Source organism: Thamnophis elegans, chromosome 3 (genome assembly GCF_009769535.1).
Source record: "Thamnophis elegans isolate rThaEle1 chromosome 3, rThaEle1.pri, whole genome shotgun sequence".
Lineage (NCBI taxonomy): Eukaryota > Metazoa > Chordata > Lepidosauria > Squamata > Colubridae > Thamnophis > Thamnophis elegans.
Genome location: NC_045543.1, coordinates 37097180 through 37122320, shown reverse-complemented (window position 1 = coordinate 37122320; position 25141 = coordinate 37097180). Strand labels below are relative to the sequence as shown.

Sequence of the window (25141 nt, the reverse complement as noted above, 5' to 3'; positions counted from 1 at the left end):
GAGTCCAAGGCAGAACTATCCTTAAACTTCCAATTTAGTAAGACAGACATGTTGGTACATCTGTGGCATCCCGAATCTGAAAGTTTCCTGGGTTCCCACTCAGTTGAAAGTTCAATATCTTGCCCCCACACCCACAAGTTCATCACATGGTCCAATCTTCCTCTGCCACACTGGCATTTCCACCCATCTAGTTCTGGTCACAGGTGCAGAGACAAAGAATGACCTTGGGCTTCTAGAAAAGAATGACAACAACACATTCTACAATTGTACTCCTTACTATTCCACCTCCCAATTACTACACTAATGAAACAGCATAGAAAAATAATAGAGAGTGTGGCAGGCCAAAGATCCTAAAAGGAATATAACTACAGGCTTGACAGATACTTTGCTCACCTTACATGACTATATGCAATACTTGATTCATACCTTCCCTTATCTAAAACAACTTATTCCACATGGACCACAATCTCCTGCTCAGTTGAGTCATCATTATCATCACAAACAGCTGAACCTGCCATCTGAGTTTCCCTATTAAATTCAGCAATAGTACTGAATCTATTATGCAGGGACACACCAAAAGCTTTATGGTTCACAGCTCTCACTCTGCCAGATACCAAAATTGTTCTTACTGCCCTTCCCTGCAGGATCTTGTGGTAGAGAGGGCTGACAGTGGGCAGCTCAATAAAACAGACTGGCTAAGTTGGACACCTAATTTCAGCCTGGAGAGCAGAGACAACAGACTCTAGATAAGCAATCATTTTATGTACACTAGCAATCTGTTTACGAATAAGACAGTATCCAAATTACCATGAAAGATAGTTGTAAAAGAAGTGTTGCTCTGAATTAAGTCAGACATTCTAAAATAAAATTGCAATCAGAGAAGCACTTAACAGGGATGCTGTTTTCAAACTACTGCTGTTTTCTAATCAGGTCAATTGCCCTCACAAGGAACAATTTAACAGAGTCAGTGCAAACAGATATTCTTTTGCAGCCTGTTTCAGATTTTGAATTATATGATTCACACTCCTAATGGCCTGTGGGCCACAGTCTTGGTTCACTTTGTTTCAGTCCTCCTCAACTCATAGTGAGCGGTTCTTCCAGCAATCTCTGGTGCTATGCAAATACAACGCAAATTCAACCATTGACTCAGCTCCCAGGTGCATACCTTGGTCCACTGGACTTAGTCTCAGTCCTCCTGTTATTTTAAAGCTATATCTGTAACAATAAATATTTGTTTTGAATGTTGTATCCATATTTGGTATCAACTATTGTACATATTTCTGTTATTTATGATTTTTGTGTCATCTCTCTTCATCTTTATAAAAAAAAAAACCAAATTGGAGAACACCGGCATTCATCCAACACCTCTTCCAGCTTGATGGGAAAACATTGGTAACAACGGTTAAATACCATTTTATATTGTTGTTTTTCAAAATGATAATAGAAAACCTTCAGAAAAATTGCATGGATGGAAGGAAAGTGCCTTTAGTCCATCTGTTTTTGCTAACAATGCTCAGTGGCATATCTGCTCTCTGCAAAAGCTTCAGAATTTTGCATACTAAACACTGCAGAGGTATTCAGACTCCAGACAACGAGTGGAAGAATATTTATTCACCTCATAGAATTATTGGGCTGGAAGGGATCATGGAGGTGAGCACTCTTGCCCCACAAACATTTTTCTAGCTGTATGCCATCGGTTTTTACCCACCATGGTAAGAAAGAGCTCTCACAATTGTGGGTTACTTTATTCCTTCAATAAAGCATTATTAATGAAATTCTGATTTGGGGCAATTGTTATCTGTCCTGCAAAACCATGTCTTTCTTTGCAACTGAATAAAATAAATAAATACATTTTCTTGGGTTGTTCCTCTGCATGACTGGAGTGTAAAGCTCCAGATATTTGTTGGCAGCAAAGAGATACAAGGAAACAGCAGGGATTTGATTTAAATCAATATTTAAATCACTAGTAAAATGGCTTGATTTAAATCATAATTTTAAAGAGCAACTGTCATTTCTGTGCTGCAGCAGCTTCTCCTCTGACCTGTTGACTCACTGACAGTCCCAAGATTGCATAATATACAACCTCATGCTACATAACAAAACTCCATTTCATGCTGAATAAACTAAATTATTAATGTATCTTAAATAGAAAACCATCTTTAGATGGGTTTTGTTAGATATTAGTTCTAACTACAGTGGTTTCCACCAAGGTCCTCTGTTCAGGTGGGAACAGAGGTTTAATCCTATTGGTCGAAGGGTCTGACAGCTCCCTATAAAAGGGCTGCTGTCAGACTCAACCTTAGCTGGGTTGTTCTCACTTGTACTTAATAAAGAGCTGTTGTTACCGTTAAGTCTGTATGTGCCTATCCATTACCAAATCTAACAGATTTTTACTCTAAAAGCATTTTATTAAAATCAATTTGATAAAAATAAAAAACCCTGTTTAAATAAAAAAAATCCGATTTAAATTTTAAAAAATCAGTTTTTTTAAAAAAAAATTTAAAAAACCATCGATTTTTATCCACTCTGCAAGGAAATATCTGTAACTGGGAATTTGCAGCCCAGTTTCTTATGCCAGTTTAATTGGACTCTGTCCTTTCTCTCAAGGGCACTGAATACTAGTCTTCCTTCTTAGTCCCATCACCTGAATTCCTTAGCTTGCCATCCTTTCGACCGGTAGCGCCCGACCTTCCCACGCCGATTGGCCCGAAGCGCGTACCCTTCCTTATCCCCGCCGGCCAGTAGAGGGAGCGTCCGCTCTCTGCCTTGTCCAGTCTAGCGGTGCTCAAAAGGCACGGCTTCCGGCCGCTCCTTCTCTGACGCCTTCCTCAGTCGCCTTTGGGTTTTACCTACAGCCGCCGCCGCCGCCGCGGAGCGGGCCTGGGATGCCAAGATGGCGGCGGCGGTGGTATCGGTCTTTCCGGGTGTGCGGCTCCTCACCATCGGCGATGCCAACGGGGAAATCCAGAGGCACCAAGAGCAGCAAGCGCTGCGTCTCGAGGCTCGCACCGGGCCTGACGCCGCTTGCCTCGCTTTGTATAGCCGTGAGTGGCGAAATGGGGCTGAGCTGGCGTGCATGTTCGCTGACAAGCGGGCCGGTGGGGGCCTAGTCGCGTGAAAAGGGAGGAGGGTCGGATGAATGAATGAATGAATGAATGAAAAGAATGAATGAATGAGTTGTAGGACGGACAGCAGTTGAGGGGATGCGGACGGGCTGCTAACTACTTCTAGGAGCGGCTTTCTCGCCATCCTCCTGCTTGAGATTGCGAGGGAGAGCGGTCTGTCTCCCCTGTGTTTGAAGGCCAAAGGTTTCTGAACATGTGCGAGGAGTAATTCATATCTATACTACTTCATTGTAGCTCCTTGGAAGACTTCATTGTAGCTCCTTGGAACAGGCCATAGCTTCTCTTGGAGAACAGTCCGTTTATTTTCGTTTGCAGGCAAATAAAAGATAATACCTCATGGCTTTTTATGTTTCAGCCAAGTAAATGCTCTGTGACTGTTGCCCCAAACTTCTAATAATTTTGCACCGGTCTGAAAAATTCCAGGATTTAAAACACTGTCAATAATATAACGCCAGGATTAATCTGAAGTATTTTAAACTAACCTGTCAAAAGTTAATCGCCATCCCATGTATTCCCAAAAGTCCCGTTAATAATTAAAGACTACTAAGCCATACACTTGTGGTATTGATACCACAACAGGGAAAAGTAAATTAAAGAAAAGTAGGTTTGTGGGTGATTAAAAAAATAGATTAGGCTTTAAATGGGATTGGGATTGTGCATTTTAGAACTGTTTATGTTGGCAAATTGAGAGTAAAATCTTACAAACTTGTATGTTGAACAGTTGGGTTTTTCTGAATGCTCTTTTTTGAACAACATATTTATAGGTACAGGAGAAATACATGTAAAAAGACTTAAATTATTTGTTCTGAGCATAAAACAACTTTTTAAGAACACAGCCTTAATAACTCCTGAAACTTTCATAAATTCCATAATAACCATTTTGAATTATTATATTTGTCCTCATTCATTATAAACCACTTTTTAGTATTTTCCCTCTAATCCTTGAGACCATTTGTCAAGTATTACACTTTTTGTAATAATTATTATCACAGTTTTATCCTTTTAATGGGATCTGATTTGGATCTGTATGTTGACATAATTGAGCATCAAATGGCTACATTGAGTGTGCATCCTATAGTTCAACATTGGTATCTTTTACAAACAGGTATTTTGCAATGAATGAATAATTGCTGTTCAGTATGATGAATCAACAACTCGTTTCACAGAGACTAATGTGTATACTTACATTTGTGGGTTTTGCTTGATAATGTGAAGACAGTTGTTTAGACCAGCAGTCACAAACTGGTGGTTCATGGACCACTGGTGGTCCGCAATAAAATTTTGGTGATCCTCAGAAAAATTATTTGCATTTTTATATTGCACTAAATAATATTTATCTTTTTTTAAAAAATTGTATTAGTGGTCCGCCGGATTTCAAATTATGAATTTAGTGGTCCCTGAGGTCCAAATGGTTGGTGACCCATGGTTTAGACAGTTCATAGTGTTAAATTGGCTATACTGGATGTAAATGTGAATACCACAGTGTTTATGGTCTTCTGCACTGTGACTCAATTACTGTAATTCAGTCAAAATGATATAATAACTTGAACATGTTGGGTGGGTTCAAATTACTTTGTATACTGATTTCTGTATTGTTTGACATCTTTTGATATTATACCATGAGAGGTGGAGATTTCTAATACCATGAGTATTAGAATGAGAGAAATTCAACCTTTTTACGTTGTACAGTAATTCAGTTGAAATCTCTTTGTATGCAAGCAATTTTTTTGCACTTCTTCACATGAATGCAGAAAGTATATCTAATTTATAGGTCTGAGATAGTAAGGAGGCCACTTTTTCAATCTAGGTGACTTGGGAATATGATGGCTATGAGGATATGATGGGGAAACATTAACCTACATATTGGCTATTCAGTGCTGTTGTGAGACAGCAGCATTGTCTATTCACTAACTGCCTTCAGCTTTTGGAGCAAATGAGAAAACAATTGAAGTCATAAAGTAAGTGGCAATTTTACAAGGGATAAAGTATGAAATTACTAAACTAGCATGTAAAGTAGATCCTTGTAGTTGGAATAAGCATGCCTGTGCTGAGATAATTTGTGGAGTCCAGATTGCAGATAAGATGGATGACTTTTGAAAAGTCCTAAGCTTTTTTTGTATGTTAGGTAGACTTTGAAATCTTCATGCAACTGTCCAAAGGGAATGGGGTTTTTGTATGTGTTAGAATCTCTGAACTTGTTCAGGTATTACTTCTTTGAGAGACTACTCAGACTATTAGAAGAAACCTACAGTACTGTAATTCCCATGAGGAAATTCAGAATGAGCTAAAGTTGATCACTTATAGAAATTCATTTTGTTATAGAGTGGATGCTAGATAGGTTAACTATGAGCAGAATAGCTAAGTTCTCCTTCCCTTGGGAGCATTCCAAACCTCTTCCCGTATTTTGAAAGCAGATAAAGTATTTTCTAGAGCACAAAGTCTGAAGCACTATAGTCTGATTCTGAACCACTTTGGGATCCACTGAACCACTTCTAGAATGACATAGTTTACAATAAAGTTTGACAGTCCAGTGGAAACAGAACCATTATACATTCCATTCCCAATTAGTCATCCCTAGAGCTGAAGATTTTGAGTTCAGCTGTTATAGGTTATTGTAAGTGAAATCAAGGATAGAGTAACTCTGACCCTCCAGGTATTGCTTAGCTACAATATCCAGCTATCTTAGGCAGCTTAGACAGTGAGGAGTTGTAAGTCAATAATTCTTGGAGGCTTACAGATTTTTTTTATTCCTGACCTAATTATAATTATTCTGTAAACTGCAGAATATTATGCATATTTGAAAGTTGCCAGTCAGTCTTTCTTAGTGTTATGTGAACTTTTCCTTCCAATCTTCTTTTTTAGTTGTTCACACTGCCAAATTGAATTTAACTATTGTTATCAACATCAATCATTGTGGAAATTGTGCTACATTTTGGCTGGTTTACTCTAAAGTAGGTGAAACTTTAATTAAAGAATATATTTTTTCTTTTATGTTCTGCTTAATTTGCAAGTTTTCCACTCGTAATTAATTTTCTTTTTCTAGAGAGACCTGACTGCCAAACCCAAGTATATTTTTAAAAAATATTTTTATTACATATTTTAAAATGGGAGAAGAAACAAGGGGGGGGGGAACCATCCACACAAAAGTATGCATTTTTCAATCATTAAATGAAAGTACTGTTCATTTATATTGATATATTGCTAAATAAATTATTAATGTTTTTAATTTACTATAGGAAAAATGGGAAATTAAATATTGAAATTGGTGTATGAAATTAAATCTTGTACATTTGGATCTTGCGGCAGTAAATACATATTTGAATGTAGAAAAAGATGAATAATTCAAAAAAACAGAAATATCTATAATAGTCAAAAAATCTGAACAAACAGAATTATTCTATGAAATATCTGGTTGGAAACTAACCAAAAAGAGAAGCAACTTGGAATTAAGGAGAAACCTCCTAACAGTGATGACAATTAGCCAGTGAACAGCTTTCCTTCAGAAATTGTGGGCGCTCCATCACTGGATATTTTTAAGAAGAGACTAGACAGTCACTTATCTGAAATGGTATAGGTTCTCCTGCTTGAGCAAGGGGCTGGACTAGAAGACCTCCAAGGTCCCTTCCAGCTCTATCCTATTCTAAGATCTTTTTTCCATAGTAGAACTGCTACAACACCAAACTTCTTTTTATGAACCAGTGTTGCATTTCAAGCATTTTTAATTGCCAACCATTAGTTGAACCATCTGTTTCTTCTTAGAAACATGAAAAGTCCAAGGATTTCTATTGGTATTAATTAATTCAGTAATGTTGGTTAGTTGTTAATTTTAAAGTGTGATATTTAGATACCAGGTATTTATAGATGTTTAGTACAAGATATTCAACTTCATTTTTCATACCTTCCTGTATTTTTTAATATTTTGATATCCTAACATAGTTTTATAAATTATTACTCTACGTTTATTATTTTGTGTATTAGTAGAGCTGTGCAGAGCAACAAAATGCAGTATCTTCTCTCAATAAAACCCTGTTGTTGTTTTTTTGTTTTTTTTTTAGGCTGGGATTGTTGCCAAAGCTACTCCTCAAATTTATCATTGAATCGAATCTTATTAAGCTAAATACATGCTCAAACTCTATGCAAATATTTCAGTGAAAGCATTATCATTATTTGTTTCTGTTTGGAATCTCGGTAATGTTAATATAGCATGATCAGAACGCTCAGTGTAGCTCCATTTGTGCTAATTTAGGAGGACCAGTTTCATACTCCTAGATTCTTACATTTTGCAGTTTCAATGAAGCCACTGCACTTTTGGACTCCAACATCCTTCAATTTATTAAATGTGTTGATTTCAAAGTCTCCAAAGTCCAATTTCAAATCACTGTTTGTTAAGAAGGATGTTTTTTTAAATCTAAACAATTAAACTCTTTTCTGAAAATTCAAACTACCTAAGTGAAAAATGAGAGGAATAATATCTTCAGATAAGCTTCTGGAGTAGTCCATTAGATTTTTGAAACTATGTTTCAGAAATATAGAGAGGAATATCACACATAACATAAGTTTTTCATGGAAACCGTTTTGATGTTATTAATTTTATCTCAGACACTGAATTTGAACCCAGATATTTCAGTCTTTCATATTTTTATGAACAATAATCTGAGGTCTATCTTTAAATATTCTCAGTTCAAAATAATCTGTTTCCTATGAGTCACCTTAAAATAATAATTACTTCTTAGTAACATTTAAGGATATCAATTCAGGTTAGAGGCATCATATCATATTAAGAAAAAGATTCCAAACCAATTAAATTTGTAACGGCAGATTTGAATTTATCAGTGAATACTATCTGGAAACAGCGCTATAATAAATCCTTGATTAATTTGGGGGTGTATGTGTCCATTATTTCTGTTATATCCCCAAAGTATAAGTTTTTGAATGAAGTTCATTATTTTGGGAGGGATGTTGTCTATGGCATTTGAAGTTTGCTACATAGGTGTCTGCTAAATCAACGGCCGCTGTATTTTATTTTTCTTCTCTGCATGTATGAGAGTTTGAATCTCAGAAATTCCAAATGTAAAACACAATAAAAGGGAGAAGGATTAACTTTGCTGCAGACTATTCACCAATTAAAAAGGGTAGTCTTTTTTAAAAAGACAGTCTACTCATTGTTTCTTTGAAAAATAACACAGAATTGTAATTAATTTTATTGCACAAGGAAAAGAAAAATGTGAACATATAAAAATAATATCTATATATGTTATTAAAAGCCATCTTTGTGTGTAGTGAAATCATTGGTAGAGGATTTGGTTTAATAATACTTAAAGCTAAGAAAATTGTTTATGTTAGACATCTCTTAGTTAAATTGTGATTAATTTTTGTAATAATTGCAGTTTACTGAATGGAAACAATTCAAAATGTCTCTATAATTATATTTAGATCATATCTGTTCTGGGAGAAAGAATATACAAAGTACTGAAATAATTGCAGTTTCATAGTTCTCCACTGAGGTATGCTGAAAAAGTGGTCATCTTTGCCAAAATAGTGGACAATACTTCTGGAGGATCCAAGTGTATTCTTTAAGAGTTAGCATCCTGGTGCCTCCATTATACTGTGTCTTTTAGGAGTAGAATCAGTAATCTGGAATTTGCTAGAGGATCTTAGTATATAGCCAGCTGATGGTTACGATTTAATGGCTCCCCTAATAAACAGGAGTCTGAAATTGCTTTGAGATGACATGCTTTTACAGTTATTAAAAATGAAAGCTATATCTTCTAGTCTTTATCTCAGTCAGTGACTACCATAAAGCAACTATCAGGCAAAGACAAAAAGCAAAAGACCAATGTGACTTCTTAAATGTAAGTGGAATATAATATGACAAAATATTATTAACATTTTGTCATTAAAAACTTTGTTAAAATGATGTTATATACCTTGGGTAAATGTTTATTTACCTAAGCTGGTTGGATTAGCAGTTGAAGTATTGGGGAGGGAGGAATTAACCATAATATGGGGATTAAATGCCCACTTCAGTTCTACTTATATTGAGGAAACAGAAAAGATTTTATATCAGATAGACTTTTATACACAACATAGAGATGAGCTGTATTTCAGGTATGTTGAATTTAACTTCAGTCAGCTAAAATGAGCATTGAGGGCTACATATTTTCACATTTCTGTACCATACCAATTAGCTGGAATAATCACCTTCCTTAATTACAATGAGTAAAATATCTTTAATTTTTTATCTTAGGAATCCTTGACTAATTGAGTCTGCATATATAATGTGCTGATGTCTCCTGTTTAAAGGTAAATCTCTAAATGGAAGTCTTGACATTTGTAAATGAAAATTGTCTTATATAAGTTTAAAATATCTGAAAATTGGTCAGAACTTGTCATGCTTCTAAATATCTCAAACACTTTTGCAGTAGGGTTGTAATTTCCAAAATAAATTTTCTCATTTCACAATTATGGAAAGGCAGCTTAAAGCTTTCTATTTGAGACTTTAACAGTAGCAAGATGATCAGTGGAAGGCACTGTATGGTGGAAAACATCAGTTCCATACTATTATCAGCTTTCAATAATAATATTTTTGCAAATATACAGTATGTTTATGATTGAAGGATTTAACAGATTTTGACATTTATTTAGAGGCTTGGGAGTTCAAACATATAATAATTATTTTAAAGAAATGCGTAAACTCATCAAAATCATCATAAGAGCAAGGAGTTATATCTGCTGCTCTGACAAATATAAGTAGGCATCTTGATGCAATTAAAAAGTTAGTCTGTCATGAAACTGACCAATATCCATGAAACTGTCAATTGATCTGTACCTCATATTATTGCTTTTATTGCCCACATGTTTTTTTGTTAAATCCCAAGCTCTGTGTTGCAAAATCAAACTGTTGAAGGCCAACTCTTTTATAGCATAACCACTGAGTATTTGTGTAAACTTTAACTGCAGGTCCAAAATGGTGTGCATTTTAAACAAAAGCATATTAAAAAGAGTGGTGTGGTGGGGAAAGCATCTCTTCAACTCATAAATCCAGCTCTGATGTGACAGTTCCGTGGCAGCCTTTTGAATCCCTTGATTTTACCAGGCATTTAGCCCTTTTGTGATGTGTGTATGGAAGCCCTAGGGCACATCTGCTATCCCCTTTATTACTCACAAAGAACTGAGAGAGGCCCAGCTTGACAGCCTAATTAATGTGCATGGGAGACATTTGCATTGAATATCTTCCAAGGCAGTATCTTGAAAAGGCAGGGCTCTCTTTTCTAGGATCTGAATTGTGTTTTTTACATGCCAGTCAAATGGTTTTGAGCTTTCCCCCCACTCTCCTCCTGGTCTTGAGCTAACCCTTGCTTTTCTAATCAAATTAAGTCTGAGCCATTGTTCATGTCCTGCCTTGGTCGCTTATGCTTTCCAGAAACAAAGCTTCATTGTATTAATACTCTGCAATAAAAGGATTCCTGCTGAGCTCATAAGTCTTGTCTCTGCCCTTCCATTGAATTGGCAGTTCTCTCTGAGCAGGAAAATTGCTTGGTGGAATTCTTGATCTTCTCAATCCTGCTGTCTACATCCTTGGGCCCTGCATAAGATGCCTGACTGGAAATTAGGAATGTTTGAATAGTGGAACTTCAGAGTTGTTACCTCTGTCTGGTAGCTTTTCTGTTAAAGTTGCACAATATCTTTTCATTGAATTAATTTTTGTATTTGTGTTATACAAAAGCCAAATAGAATACTATATTACTTTGAACAGAATCAGAATAGAGCTGGAAGGAATCTTGGAGATCTTCTAGTCCAGAGTTCCGCAAACATTACAGCTTTGCAGACCAGTAGGGGGGAGAAAGGATGGTTCTGTGTCAGTAGCTTGCAAGTGTGTGCTCAGCTAATGCAAATGGAGCACTCATGCACATTTTTGCCCACTGCTTGTGCAAGTGCGCTCATGTGCCTGCCATTTCCGCAGCCCGGTTGCAAACGCCTAACAGCCCACAGGTGGGCCAAAGCCCAGAGGTTGGAGATCCCTGTTCTAGTCCAAACCCTTCTCAAGCAGTAGACCCTATACCACTTCAGACAAATGGTTGTCATTTTAAAAACCTCTAGTGAGGTTTTTCTTAAAATCCTCCACAACTTTTGAAGGCAAGCTGTTCCATTGCTTCATTGTTCTCACTATTAGAAAGTTTCTCCTTAATTCCAGGTTACTTCTCTCCTTGATTAGTTTCCATCCATTTTTTCTTATCTTGCCTTCTGTTGCATTGGTAAGTAAGTTGACCTGGTCTTTGTTGTGGTAGCCTCTCAAATACTGGAACACTGATATCATTTCACCCCTAGTCCTTCTTTTCGCTAGACTAGCCATATCCAATACCTGCAACGATTTTTCATATATTTTAGTCTTCAGCCCCTTAATCATCTTAGTTGCTCTTCTCTGCACTTTTTCCAAAGTCTTAATATCCTTTATGTAATGTGGTGACCAAAATTGGAGGCAGTGTTCCAGGTGTGGTCTTACTAAGATTTTTATAAAGCAGTCTAATATTTCACGTGATTTTGATTCTATGCCTCTGTTTATTCAACCAAGGATTGTATTAGCTTTTTTTGGCTTCTTCTGCAAACTGCTGGCTTATATTTAAGTATCTTATTTTTCACACTATAAGACACACTGGACAATAAGATGCACATTAGCTTTAGAGGAGGAAAACAAGAAAAAAAAATCTGCCTCCCAGCATCCATCCGGTATTCATCTGGCTAATGTCCTTACAGCAAACAGCCTGATCAGCTCCAGCACGTGGCTCGTCAGGGCTCTGCTCCGTTGTGCCTACCACTGGTCAACTGAGCTGAGCTGCTACCGCCGCCACCGGGAAACACTGGAGCCTTCGCTGCTGGGCAGTTGATCGGTGGTTGGATTAGCCTCCTGGAATACCACTGATCAGCTGTTCCAGGCGGTGGGAATTGCTGCCATTTGCTGTGGCGGTGATCCCCGCCACCTAGAACATCTGATCAGTGGTATTCCAGGAGGCCAATACAACTTCCGATCAGCTGCTTGGCAGCGAAGCCTCCAGCATTTCCTAGTGGTAGCGAAAAGTGGTAGCCACTGCACCAACCTCCCTCCCCCACACCGCAATATTCACTCTATAACACACACAGACATTTCCACCCACTTTCTGGTGGGGAGGAAGGTGCATCTTATAGTACAAAAAATACAAGATCCCTCTCACAGTTACTGTTTTTGAGCCAGATTTCACCTAATTTGTACTTGTATCTTTGCTTTTCCTGCCATAAAACCTTGCTTTTCTCCATATTAAATTTCATTTTGTATAGGACCCATTATTCAAGTCTGTCAAGATCCTTTTGGATCCTGAGCTTGTCTTCTAGGGTGTTGGCTATTCCTTCCAACTTAGTATCATCTACAAAGGTGATGAGTTGCCCTGCTATTTCCTCATTTAAGTCATTTACGAAAACATAGAAGTGTACTGGGCCTAAGATGGAGCCATGTGGTATCCCATTGCTCACTTCCCTCCATGTAGAATAGTACCGTTAAGGGCTACTTATTGAGTGCAGTTTGTCAGCCAGTTATAAATCCATCTGGTGGTGATAACTGTTCACCCACATTGTTCTAGCTTACTAAGAAATAAGTTGTGGTTTACTTGAGGGAATTTAAACCATACTTTTTTTTTTGCTTGTATTCTGCATACTTGTGTAGTGGGAGCTGGCAGGTAAATGTAGGATTATGAGTGTTTGCAAGTTGAGTGTGTGCATGTGTATCATTCCTGTAGCATTAATACAATTCCAGTAAAACTATTCTGTATTTAACATATGAAATAAATGAAAGCATTGTATTCCCAAAATTAGAATATTTAGAGTTCTGAACAGTGTGAAACTGTTCACACTGGGATTCAAAATGGCAGAGATCGTGGTTGAACTTTTCCCCATAACTCTACTTAACAAGGCTGAAATGGGCTTTAAATTGTGTCAACTGAGATCTGGAATTCAAAGTTACAGTGGGTTGAAATCTGGCTTACCTCAAGCAAAGCAACATAGGCAAAATACCCGGAGTTTTAACTTCATCGCTCTTTTCAAAATAAAAGAAAAGATACAAAACTAAATTTCTATTTCTTTGAAGGTGAAGACACACCAATGCTTATTTAAGAGGTTCTGATCACAATTTAGCATTGTAGTCCTGAAGCCCTCCCCAACCTTGTCTGTAATCATTTTCCTTGTTTATATTCAGGATTTTCTTGGTGTTTGATGGAGCATGTCAGAATAAGCTTATGAGGGTAAACAGGTAGGATGTAAGGAAGGTCCAAAGATCCCCTACAGCAGTGTTGCTCAACCTTGGCAACTTTAAGTCCTGTGGACTTCAACTCCCAGAATTCCCCAGGAGCTGTGCTGGTTGGGGAATTCTGGGAGTTGAAGTCCACAGGACTTAAAGTCGCCAAGGTTGAGAAACACTGCCTACAGCTTATCCTCTTGTTGTGTCGTGTGCTTCGTAATAAATTCAGAAACTATTTCCCACAGCTGTGCACAAGGGTGTGAGGGACCTGATAGAGTCCTTTCTGAATTACCTTTCTTAAGCTGGTAAAGGAAGATCAGAAATATTATCTTAATGATTCAAAGTCCCAGCCTATTTAAGGCTATGTAATTAAAGTTTGGCTGGCAAGTATTTTTATCCTGTTATTTTAATAGCCCTCTTTTTTAAAAAAAATATGATGGATTACTTGTTTCAAAGCTTTATAAACCTTTCCTTATTTGGCTGAATAGCTGCTTATTTTGCTAAAAAAGTTGAGTTTAATGTCTATGGGTGTGGGTGTATTTAGTTATTTATTCTCATATATTCATAGTGCTAGAAGGGACCTTCAAGGTCTGCTAGGCCAACCCCTTCCCAAGGCAGGAGTCCTTATACCATCCTGTACAATTGGTTGCCCAATCATTTCCTGAAAACCCCAGCAATGGATCACTCAACACTGGGAGGTAAAATATTCTCACTGTCAGTAAATTTCTCCTTAAATCCATGCTGGATCTCTTTTTAACCAGCTTCGATCCATTGCTTCTTGTTCTGCCTTAAGTGCTATGGAAAATAAATTGATGCCCTATTCCCTGTGATAGCCCTTTTTGCATTGGAAGTGTCATGGTTGACTAATTATGCAGCCTGCTTGCAACCAGACAACAATAACGGGAGAGGGGAGGGAAGGCATCAGAATGTGATGGTGGTTTGGGAAGAAAATTCTGGAGTGCAAGTGTGCCATCTGGAAGCTTGAGACAGTTCCAACCCAAGGTCATCAGCTCTGGGAAGTCAGAGGCAGACAGAACTTTCTCAAAACAATCCAGGTGCAAACGATTGGTGGACAAAAGACAATGGGAGGTCTGGGAGCAGGAGATTTATCTTATGCTTTTTACAATGCAAACCTAGAACTGGCTTTTTGATGTCTGTACCCACATGTTTTTCAGTAAAGTATACTCTTGGAATAAAAAAAGGTATAAGGAGTTTCTTTTGCTGCCTAGCATATTGGGACGGTTGACATTAAGCCAGTTCTCACACTAATAAGTTACCTGGACTCCATGAGGAGGTCAACCTCAAGATGTGGGCTGCTGCCAAAGACATGGAGAAGAAAAAGAAGCTGGGAGAGATCCTGGCTTGGTAAGAACCAGTACTGTTTCAAGTCAGAGTAGGATGCAAGCCACTGGGGGGCCCCTGAAGCCAAAGCCTGAGAAGTCTGAGCAGCTACGCCCAGCTGTGAAGCAGCGAGTGAGGGAAGCCCCCATACCAGAGACCAAAGAACCTTTGGGTGGCAATCATGGGCAAGACAGTGGAGGCCATAGACCTTCTCCCTACTGAAGTTGAGGCAGTAGCCTTGGTCTGAGGCAGTAGATGGAAAGCAAAGACTAGCCCTGCTGACTGGAAGATTCCGATTGCCAGCCTCAGGCCTTCCATGGAGTAGTTAAAAGAGAAGTTTAGAGGAATGGAGATTCATGCAGCAGTGACACCAGGAGCCGTGACTACCACCCTGGCCTAGGGCCCATGAAAACCCCAATACTCCTGGTGACTCCCTTTTCCCCTGTACTTCAGCCAGTGGCACTGGCAGGCACAGCTGCAACCCCAGTGCAAGCGGCAGTGGCCTTCATCACTCCTCTTCTGCTGTTCTTCTACGAGAGCAGCAGCAAAGGAGAAGACGACCCAATGATACGTGGCACCATCATCCCCTGGACTGCTAGAGTGGAGGTTTTGGTGTCCTCAGGAATAAAGTGGACCCATACAGCCTTGTTGGACTCAGGATGCACCAGATGCCTTGTCAGCCCCCAAGTGGTAGAAAAGGTAGGAATGAGGCTAAGGGCGCTTATAGCATCTTCCCAGCTAGACAGTTTGATAACAGGTGAAATGTCAGCAACCTGCCTGACCGAGCCTGTGAAGATAAAAGCTGGGACCCACAGAGAGACTATTTGATTTATTGTGGCCCTGGGGATGACAAGAGGCCATGTTCCTGGGCCTGGCATGGTGGAAAAAATTGACCCCATCTATCAGTTGGGACAGAGACACTTGAAGGAAAGTATCCAACTGGCAAGGGTTAGAAAAAGTGCTAAGAAACTGCCCCATGCCTGCGGTTAAGAAAGTGAAAGTATGGGAAGCCCGAGACTTCTATCATAAGACCCTGAAGGTGGGACACCTTGAATCATCTGGATCTGGAGAAAGACTGCGAGAAGGACAAGATAAACAGCAAATCACACAACTACAAGATAGAAAGCACCATTTCCTCCTTCCGGAAGGGCAAGGGACCAGAGAACAAGGACCTAGCCGTACGACTACCAGACGAATGGGAAAACAAGGCAGATTGCAACAACCTCAATAATCATTGGCCATTGATTATGGAGTTATGTCTGAACTCTTTATAAAAGAGAAAGAAAATATTTTACTAAAAGACATTAAGGCTGAGTGAATTGAAGCAGATCCATTTGGAAGACATATCGCATTAAACCTAAAAAGACTTGATGGACAATTTTGAATTTTATATAAATCACTAATGATTTATTTTTTAGGGTGAAGAAGACAAAGATTGCGGCGAGGGTTCTCTTGGATTATAACCCAGATTGGGCGGAATTGGGAAGGGTAGTGCAGGCAAGAAGGTCTTGGCGATCGAATGGGAGTTTATTTTGATATGGAAAGTATATTAATGATTGTAAAAAAATTGCTATCTGAATACTTTGTTCGGAATATGAATAAGGGTATATTCAGGGAATTTGTAGGAGATGTAAGTAAAGCATATATGAGAGGAGTACTGATGAACACACACAAAAAAAGATATATAGATATAGAGATATAGAGATAGATAGATAGATAGATAGATAGATAGATAGAGAGAGAGAGAGAGAGAGACATAAACAAGGGTAAAAACGAAAAGAGTTGGAAGAGGATACCAAAAGAAAAATCTGAAATGTATCTAAATTGTGTTATAGAGGAAGGAGACACAAAGGGGACAAAATTAAGGGTTTGGAAACAGATAGTTACTTAGATAAAGAGATAAGGCCCCTAGCTAGAGAAGAGAACAGGAAAAGCTGAATTAACAAATAACTTTTGGGGAAATCTTGCAGCTAATCAATCAATTAAGATTAGGGTTCCTTTCTATTTGGTGAAGATTAGGAACAATGTAAACTGTTTAAATTTGTGTAATGGTAAGAAGCTGAGTTCAACGCAGAGATTTTACTGACTTTTTTTTCTTCTCTTTCTTTTTTCTTTTTCCCTTTTTTTTAATTATTATTCTTTTTTCCTAACTTTCTTGGTTTTAATACACCTTAGACTGTATTTGATAAAAAGCTATACCGTGTACGGGCTCTGGGAAGTCGGGAGGGGGGAAGGGAGGTGGGGTCATAGGGGGGAGGGGGGGAGGGGGGAAATATAGTATGTGCCAGATTTTAAAATAATATGATTGCACTTGTATACTGTTGCTCTGTTTAATTTTAGTATAAAAATAAGAAGCTGAATATATCGATAGATAGTAGAAAGACACCGAAGCGAGGAGCAGAGGGAAAGAAGAGGGAGGGGTAGAGAGGGTGCGAGAGAGGACTGGAAGAAGGGTGAGATGGAAGGGAGGGGAAGAAAGGAGTGTTAAAGGGGGAGGGGAAGTAGGAGAGGGGAATGTTGGAGGGGAGAAAGGAAAGTTGCAGGGGGGAGAAAGAAAGGGTGTATAGAGGGTTGAAGTGGTATATTGGTTTTGTATTTTGGGGAATACAAGGATGGCTGTGTTTGTTGCCCAATGTTATATGGCCCCAATCATGCACAGTATATATGTGACTGTATGAAATGAAAATGAAAAATGAAAATAAAACATTTGAACACACAAAAAAAAGAAAGAAATGAGCCGAGGTGGCTCAGTGGTTAGGGTGCAGTACTGCAGGCCACTTCAGCTGACTGTTATCTGCAGTTCAGCGGTTCTAATCTCACCGGCTCAAGGTTGACTCAGCCTTCCATCCTTCCGAGGTGGGTGAAATGAGGACCCGGATTGTTGTTGGGGGCAATATGCTGACTCTGTAAACCGCTTAGAGAGGGCTGAAAGCCCTATGAAGCAGTATATAAGTCTAACTGCTATAAAGAAAGAAAGTGAAAGCTGAAATTGCCAATACACTAAATGAGAGTGATAGCTCAGAACCACTGATTCCCAAGGAATATCATGGCCTGTCCATGAAGTTCCTGCAATTGAGGCAGCCCTGCAAGAAGTTGGGTCCTTTCCCCATTATGTAGGTTTTAAATTCGGTGACAATGGAATTAAAATTATCCAAAAATCTCAGGTGAATTCACCCAGTGTTTCACTGTAGTTTGTTGAAGCCCTTTTGTATGTCCTCTTTAAGGCTAGCCATTAAGCCCCCTCTACCACCATCATCCCCCATATGGGTAAAGAATTTTGAGATTAAGGAAATCCTTGACTCTCGGTACCACAAGGGGAGGTTGCAGTATTTGGTTTTGTTTAAAGGATTTTCCTTAGTGGAGGCAGAGTGGGTGGCAGGGAATGTCTATGCCCCCAGGCCTAACTCAGAGGTTCCATGCCAAGTACCCAAATCGACCTTGATAAGATGTTTGTGCGCAAAGACTACTCTAGGAATAATGTTTGTCTTTGTCTCGTTATAGGATTAATTTGCTTTCTGGAGGGTCAGCATATCATGGTTGGCTTGCTACGCAGCTTGCTTGTAACTAGACAACAACAATGGGAGGAGGGAGGGAAGGCATTAGAATGTGATGGTGATTTGGGATGGAAACTCTGGAATGCAGGTGTGCCATCTGGAAGCCTGAGACACTCCCATCCCAAGATCATCAGCTCTGGGAATGTCCGAGACGGATCGATCATTCTCAAAACAACCCAGATGCAACCAGTTGGTGGACAGAGGTTCATGGGCAGTCCAGGGGTGGGGGGAGAAATTTATCTCACGCTTTTTGCACGTGAAATATTAGAACTGGCTTTTCCACTTCTTCATTTATCCTCCAGACATCTTTGCAGGTCTTCTCTGCAATCTTTGTAGGGCCTCAGATTCTTTTTTGTGTCATGATGACCAAAATTAGAATAGAGCCATTTTATCACTTCCCACAATCTTGACATTATCCCTCTATTGATGCAGTCTAGAACTGCACTTAGTAATACTTAAATGATGATCCATCAAAACATCTAGATCCAAAACATCCAGTGCGCTGCTTGGAGGGTCCAAGCATGGGTTTTCACACCCTTTCTGCCCTTGGACTGAGTAATATTTTTCTTGACCACGCCTCCCTTTGCCTCCCTACGATCAGTTTAAAAACTCAGTCCGCCCGTAAGGACTGTTTTGGAAGTTCTCCGGTCCAAGTGCAGATAGACTGGTTTTCCCAATCTTAAATTGACCAATTCACTATTTTAAATCAACCAATTTACATCAAGCAAGTTCCATCTGAAGTATTACCTGCTGAGAGGTTTCCGAGCCGTTCTCCATTCCCGCTGGTTGCAAGCGGTGCGGAACAAGTGAGTTGCTTGTCCAGCCTTCGCTGGTGAGTGAGGGGAAGGGGCGGGAGGCTTCCCGGTCCCCTAATCTCCCGATCGCCGTAGTCCTCAGCCTCGTGAGCCGGTCTCTGTGGCTCCGGCGGTGTTCCTTTCTGCCCGGCAACTGCAGTGGCCATTTTGGCCAGATTCGCGTGCTCTTCCCTGATTGGCTGGCGGTTTTGGTGCGTGGCGGCTGCAACGCACAGCGGCCGCCATTTTGTTCACTCGGTCTAGCGAGGCAGCTGCGTGTGGAAGCAGAGCCAGGGAGAGAGCGAAGATCGGAGCCAGGGAGAGAGCGAAGACCCCCCAGCATCACCTCTCAGCCGCAGACTACCGCCGGGAGATGCGGGGCCTAGTCTGGGGCACCGGCTAGCCCTGATCTCCCTCTGTCGATCCTCGGGAACCTGAGAGTGGTGGGGAGAAGGAATCCATCCGTTAGGTGACCCTTTCCTCTCTTGAAGATCTGCGGGTGCGCTTAAGCCAGCAGCCCAGCGTCTGGTGCCCTTCCACTGCGAGTCCAGTCGGAGCCAGGTCCTTCCTTACCATCTGAGACCTACAGGCAGCATGCCTGATGACTGTGTGGAGGCGCAAGAGGAGCAGGCAGGGCCCTCCAGCAAACGCAGTAGCACAGAACCACCACCCACAGGGGGTAAAGGGAGCAGGGGCACCCACAGAAAATCCTCCCTGGGGCCCTCAGATCCTATTGATAAGGCCAGGCAGAGTTCCCGACACCGCAAGCATGCAGAGACTAAGGCCCCACATCCCCATGGGCCCTATTCTCCTTTGGATCAGGGAAGAAATTCTCCTGGAGTCCCATCTATCAGGAGCGGCGGTGGAGACTCCCCCTCTATCAGTGACAGTGGGTACCAATCTCTGGCGGAAGGTGATTCCAGGGAGCCATCTCCAGATGCATCTTGGGGCTACCCAGAGTCCCCCAGCTCTTCTCTTAGGGAGGAAATGGAACCCTTCCAGGGCATGCTGCCCGCAGAAGGGGGGAGCGTTTCGGGCAGGAACAAGCATCCTCTACCTCCCAGCAGGCATCGCCTGAGGGAAGATAGAGGCCCCGCATTATCAGCGGAGATGAGGGAGGTCATCTCCCTAGCCATCCCCCAAGGCATTGCTGAGGGCATCAAACAAAGAGGATCCCGCAAGTCAGGCTCTTCCAAGACCAAACATTCTGCCTCAGCCACTGTCCCCAAGGACCCGGCCTCACCTGCAACCTCAGTAACTATGGAGGATTCCGCCTCGGCGGAGGAGGAGGCTGAGGGTTTCGAGTTGTTGGAGGATGAAGACCTTCCTCCTGACAAGGCGGCCTTCACCAGCCTATTTAAGCCATCCTTATTTAAGTCCATACTTCACAAGGCCAAGGTGGCTACCGAGCTAGGTTCTACCCCCAAGCCCAATTCTGCTCCGGTCTCTTCCTCTAAGCATCCCAAACAGGGGTTATTTAAGGAAACAGCTCCCACCCAGGAGCTCATTCTGGTCCCAGATCTTTTTATGGACGTTGTCCAACGGCAATGGGTCCAGCCTGGTACCCTGACCAATCCCAGCGGAGGGGATAAATCCCTTTATTCTGTGGAAGGGAAAATGGAGGATATTCTAAAGTTCCTTGAGGTGGAGGCACCCATGGTGTTCTTGACCTCGAATTCCAACTTACCCGCTGATCTTCTAGAAGGTCTTAAAGCCGAAGACAAGAGATCTGAGAAGGCCTGCCATAAAACACACATGGCGGCCGCCTGGGCCATTAAGGCTTCCACTTCGGCATCCTTTCACCAGGGCATCAATGCTCTGGCTGAGGCAACTCAGGTCCAAACCACCCTCCAGGGGATCTAGATCTTACCAAGATCATTACGGCCATAGAGTACTCAGCTGATGCTTCGCTGAATGCAGCGAAGTTTGCTTCTAGGGTTTGCTTCCAATATTACATCTCGCCGCCTCCTGTGGCTCCGCCACTGGCAGGTGGATATGAAGGCGAAATGGAAGTAGCTCCATCCTGGATTGCGTGAGGAAAGGATTTATTAAACTCCATAGATCTAAAAGAGGCCTACCTGCATGTCCCCATCCATGCTGCCCACAGGAGGTTCCTGAGATTCTGTTTCGAGGGGAGACACTATCAGTACAAGGCTCTCCCCTTCGGCCTCTCGTCAGCATCCAGAACCTTTACGAAGATCCTGGCGGTGGTGGCGGTCCACCTCCAGAGCCATCCCATTCGGCTAGAGTGCTGTCTAGACATCATAATCATACATTCTGTTACCCCAGAGCAGGCCCGGTGGGATGTCCTACTGACCATTCAGACGTTACAGCAGCATGGCTTCTCGGTCAACCTGGAGAAGAACCAGCTTCAACCGACCACGTGCATCCAGCACTGTGAGCCATCATCAATTTGACCTCCTGCCAGTATTCCTGTCTCCAGATCGACTGACCAACCTGAAGAACAGGGTGAACCAATGCCGTCAATCCAGGTAGATGCCGATCATCAAATTATCCCAACTTTTGGGAATTATGATTTCATGTCTGAAGGTGGTTCCCTGGGCTCGCCTCCGTGTCAGGGAACTGCAATGGTTTCTCCTTCCAATGAAAAGATCAAAAACCAGCAACTCCCCCAGACGAGTACGTCTCCCGCAGAAGGTAATTCGATCTCTGGCCTGGTGGAGGTCCAAGGCGATCGTGAAGGGGTGTTCAAAGAACCAGAAAGGGTCGTAGTGACCACAGATGCCAGCCTTCTGGGGTGGGGTGCCCACTGCCAGGGTCAACTCGCCCAGGGCAAGTGGTCTCAGAGGGAGGCTGCCCACAGCATAAACTGGCTGGAACTGGGGGCAGCCCGTCTCGCTCTTTGACGATTTGCATCCCTGATAAGGGGAAGACATGTACTTTTATTGACAGACAATGTGGCAACGAAAGCCCACATAAACAGGCAGGGCGGTACCCATTCCAGGGGACTCATGGTTGAGACAGAGGCTCTGGGCAGGTGGGCAGAGCGACATCTGGCCTCTCTCAGAGCCGACCACATCTCCGGCACCAGCAATCGGGAGGCAGACTGGCAGAGCCAACAGCACATCGATCACTCAGAGTGGTGTCTACATCCGGACCTGTTTCAACAGATCATGAGGAAATTCGGCAAACTGCAAGTAGACCTATTTGCCACACACTCCAGCACACAACTGCCACGATTCTTCACCCATTATCATTCCCCATTGGCAGATGGGATGAATGCACTGAGGTGCACGTGGCCTCGAGGACTTTTATATGCATTTCCCCCGCTTCCTCTCATTCCGCAGGTGGTGGCCAAGCTTGCGAGGCGAGCAGAAGTTCTCCTGGTGGCACCCTTCTGGTCCAGGAGGTCCTGGTACACAGACCTTGTCAGTCTCTCCATTCATAAACGTGGAGGATTCTTCAGGACCACATCTCCCTCAGCCAGGGGACTGCCAGTCACCCGGACCGTCAGTGGCTACAATTAGCCGTCTGGCACTTGAGGGGGACCTCCTGAGGAAACAGAACATCTCTGACAAGGTCATACAAACCATACAAGCGTCCAGGAGGCCTTCCACCACCAGAATATACGATGTGACCTGGGCCGCCTTTTCCTCCTGGTGCAGTGATAGAGACATTGTGGACTTTTCTGCTTTAGTCCCTCAAACTCTGGACTTCCTACAGGAGGGTCTGGACAAAGGCCTAATGCCCAGTACCCTCAGGCGTCAGGTTGCGGCCTTATCTACCATTCTGGCCAGAGGTTAATCTCGATCTCTGAACTAACATCCTCAAATCAAAAGTTTTCTGAAGGGCGTGGCAAACATCAGTCCACCGATGGTCCATCGCTACCCATCCTGGGACCTTCCTTTTGTTTTACGGGCCTTGACGGGTCCACCATTCGAGCCCCTTCGTTCGACAAGCCTGCGCCATCCGACAAGCAAGACGGCGTTTCTGGTGGCTATCACGTCTGCCCGCAGAGTGTCCAAGCTGGCGGCCTTCTCCGTCAGGGAAGACCTGTGCGTGGTTCACACTGACAGGGTTATATTAAGACTTGATCCTTCATTTATCCCTAAATTCAACTCTTATTTCCATAGAGCTCAAGAAATAATTTTAACTAACTTTTGTCCTAGACCTTCTCACACCATAGGTCGTTGGCTACGCGCCTGTATCAAGCTGGCATATGAACATCAGGGCAAGTCTGCTCCCAACAAGGTCACCGCGCATTCTACCAGGAATGCGGCTACTTCAGCAGCCTGGGCGACCCAGGCATCTATTCTGGACATTTGCAGGGCGGCTACGTGGGCTTCCCCCACTGCCTTTATAAAGAACTACAAAATAGACACCTTTGCCTCAGCCGAAGCCTCCTTCGGAAGAAGAATTCTGCAGAGGGTCGCTGAGACTCAGGAGGCTCCGGTCTCTACTCACCCTGCGACACAATAGCTTGGGCATGTCCCACGCTTGGACTCTCCAAGCAGCGCACTGGAGAAAGACCGTTGGCTTACCTGAACGGTCGTTCTCTAGGCGCTGCAAGGAGAGTCCAAACCCACCCAATGGGTTTTGCAACCAAAGACATGACTGTGTTATTGACTGTGAACTCTTACCATACGATTGTCTCTTCGTTTTTAAACTGATCATAGGGAGGCAAAGGGAGGCGTGGTCAAGAAAACTATTACTCAGTCCAAGGGCAGATAGGCTGTGTTAACCCACACTTGGACTCTCCTCGCAGCGCCCAGAGAACGACCGTTCAGGTAAGCCAACAGTCTTTCTCTCACATTTGCTACTGTTGAGCCAGGCAACCTCCTATTCTATACCTATGCATTTGATTTTTCCTGCCTAAGTACAAGATCTTAATTTTCTCACTTTTCTGCATCTTGTTGGAGAAGGCTCATTGCTTAAGTCTGTCAAGTTCCTTCTGAATTGCAAGTCTATCTTCCAGTGTGCTGACAATTCTCTCCAGCTTGGTATCTTCTGCAAATTCGATGAGTTTTCTTTGCATCCCTTCATCTACATTGTGTTGAAGAGCAGAATGTTGAGTTTCCCCATTGCATGCTTCCCTCCACGTACATGTAGTTCCTTTGAGGACCACGTGCTGAGTGTGGTTGTTCAGCCAATTGCAAATTCATCTGATGGTGATGCTGTCTATTCCCCATTGTTCTTCTGGCCAAGAAGTAGGCTATGGTCTACTTTGTCAACTGCCTTACTGAAGTCCAAGTATATTATATTCTCTATAGGATTTAATCTGCATCTACATCTTTATGGGGAAGAAATAGCACAAATAGTCCTTGGGTTATAATTGTAATTGACCCTGCTCATTATTGTCAAATGTTGGGGTAGCTGTGAACTGCTTTACTTAATGACTCCTGATCTCTGCTCTCCTGATGCAGTTGTTAAAAGAATGTACAGGTCATTAAGTGGAGCATAGGACACTTAACGGCCTCAAGTGCTCCTGAGGTAGCCACGGGAGGCCTAGTGTAGTCCCTGCTCCAGGCCTCCCCACCTCCTGGACAGTCTTTTATCTGAAATGGTCTAGGGTCTCCTGCTTTAGCAGGGGTTGGACTAGAAATTCCAATTCTGTTATTCTGTTAACCTGTACTCTGCTTTCCACCCCTCAGAATTCCATATGCTCGTCCTCATCTCCATCACTATTTGCTTACTTACTTTTTACCATAGATCTCCTTCTGGAAGCTCTGCAGATCACATTGGGAATGAAACAAGCTGTCCCATCCTTCAGCATTCCTACATGTATGGCTACAGCCCAGAAACAAGTGCCATCTTCAGAATGAATGTAATGAATTGTGGGCTTTTCAAAATGGTGCTGAATTCTGTAATGGAGGAAAGTGGCCTAGGAAAATGCAGCTTGCTCTTCTTTCATAATGCTTCTTGTTTGATTGCCCACATGCCTGTCACACAGTGACTGACTGTCTTGCCAGTGGGAAACATTAGGGAAGGACAATGATGGGCACACCTGCCTTTGCCAGTCCCACCGCTGCTTTTTCTCCTGGAATAGTAGTGGCAGCACTGGCAAAGACAAGTGTGTCCATCTCTCTTTGCTGATGGCTCTCG

At 42.1% G+C, this 25141-nt stretch overlaps 1 protein-coding gene across 5 annotated transcripts in view; it reads left to right on the top strand.

Moving 5' to 3' along the window:
• The first annotated feature begins 2832 nt into the window (after positions 1–2832).
• Positions 2833–25141, top strand: part of CARM1 (coactivator associated arginine methyltransferase 1) — a 77943-nt gene continuing 55634 nt past the window's right edge. For 3 of the 5 annotated variants that reach the window (XM_032213739.1, XM_032213740.1, XM_032213738.1), the window contains exon 1: positions 2833–3044. In XM_032213739.1, coding sequence (XP_032069630.1) covers positions 2894–3044 — 151 coding nt within the window. In that variant the 5' untranslated portion in view covers positions 2833–2893. Of the gene's footprint in view, positions 3045–9372; positions 9429–25141 lie in introns of all 5 variants that reach the window. The other 2 variants (XM_032213742.1, XM_032213741.1) reach the window with 1 other exon arrangement.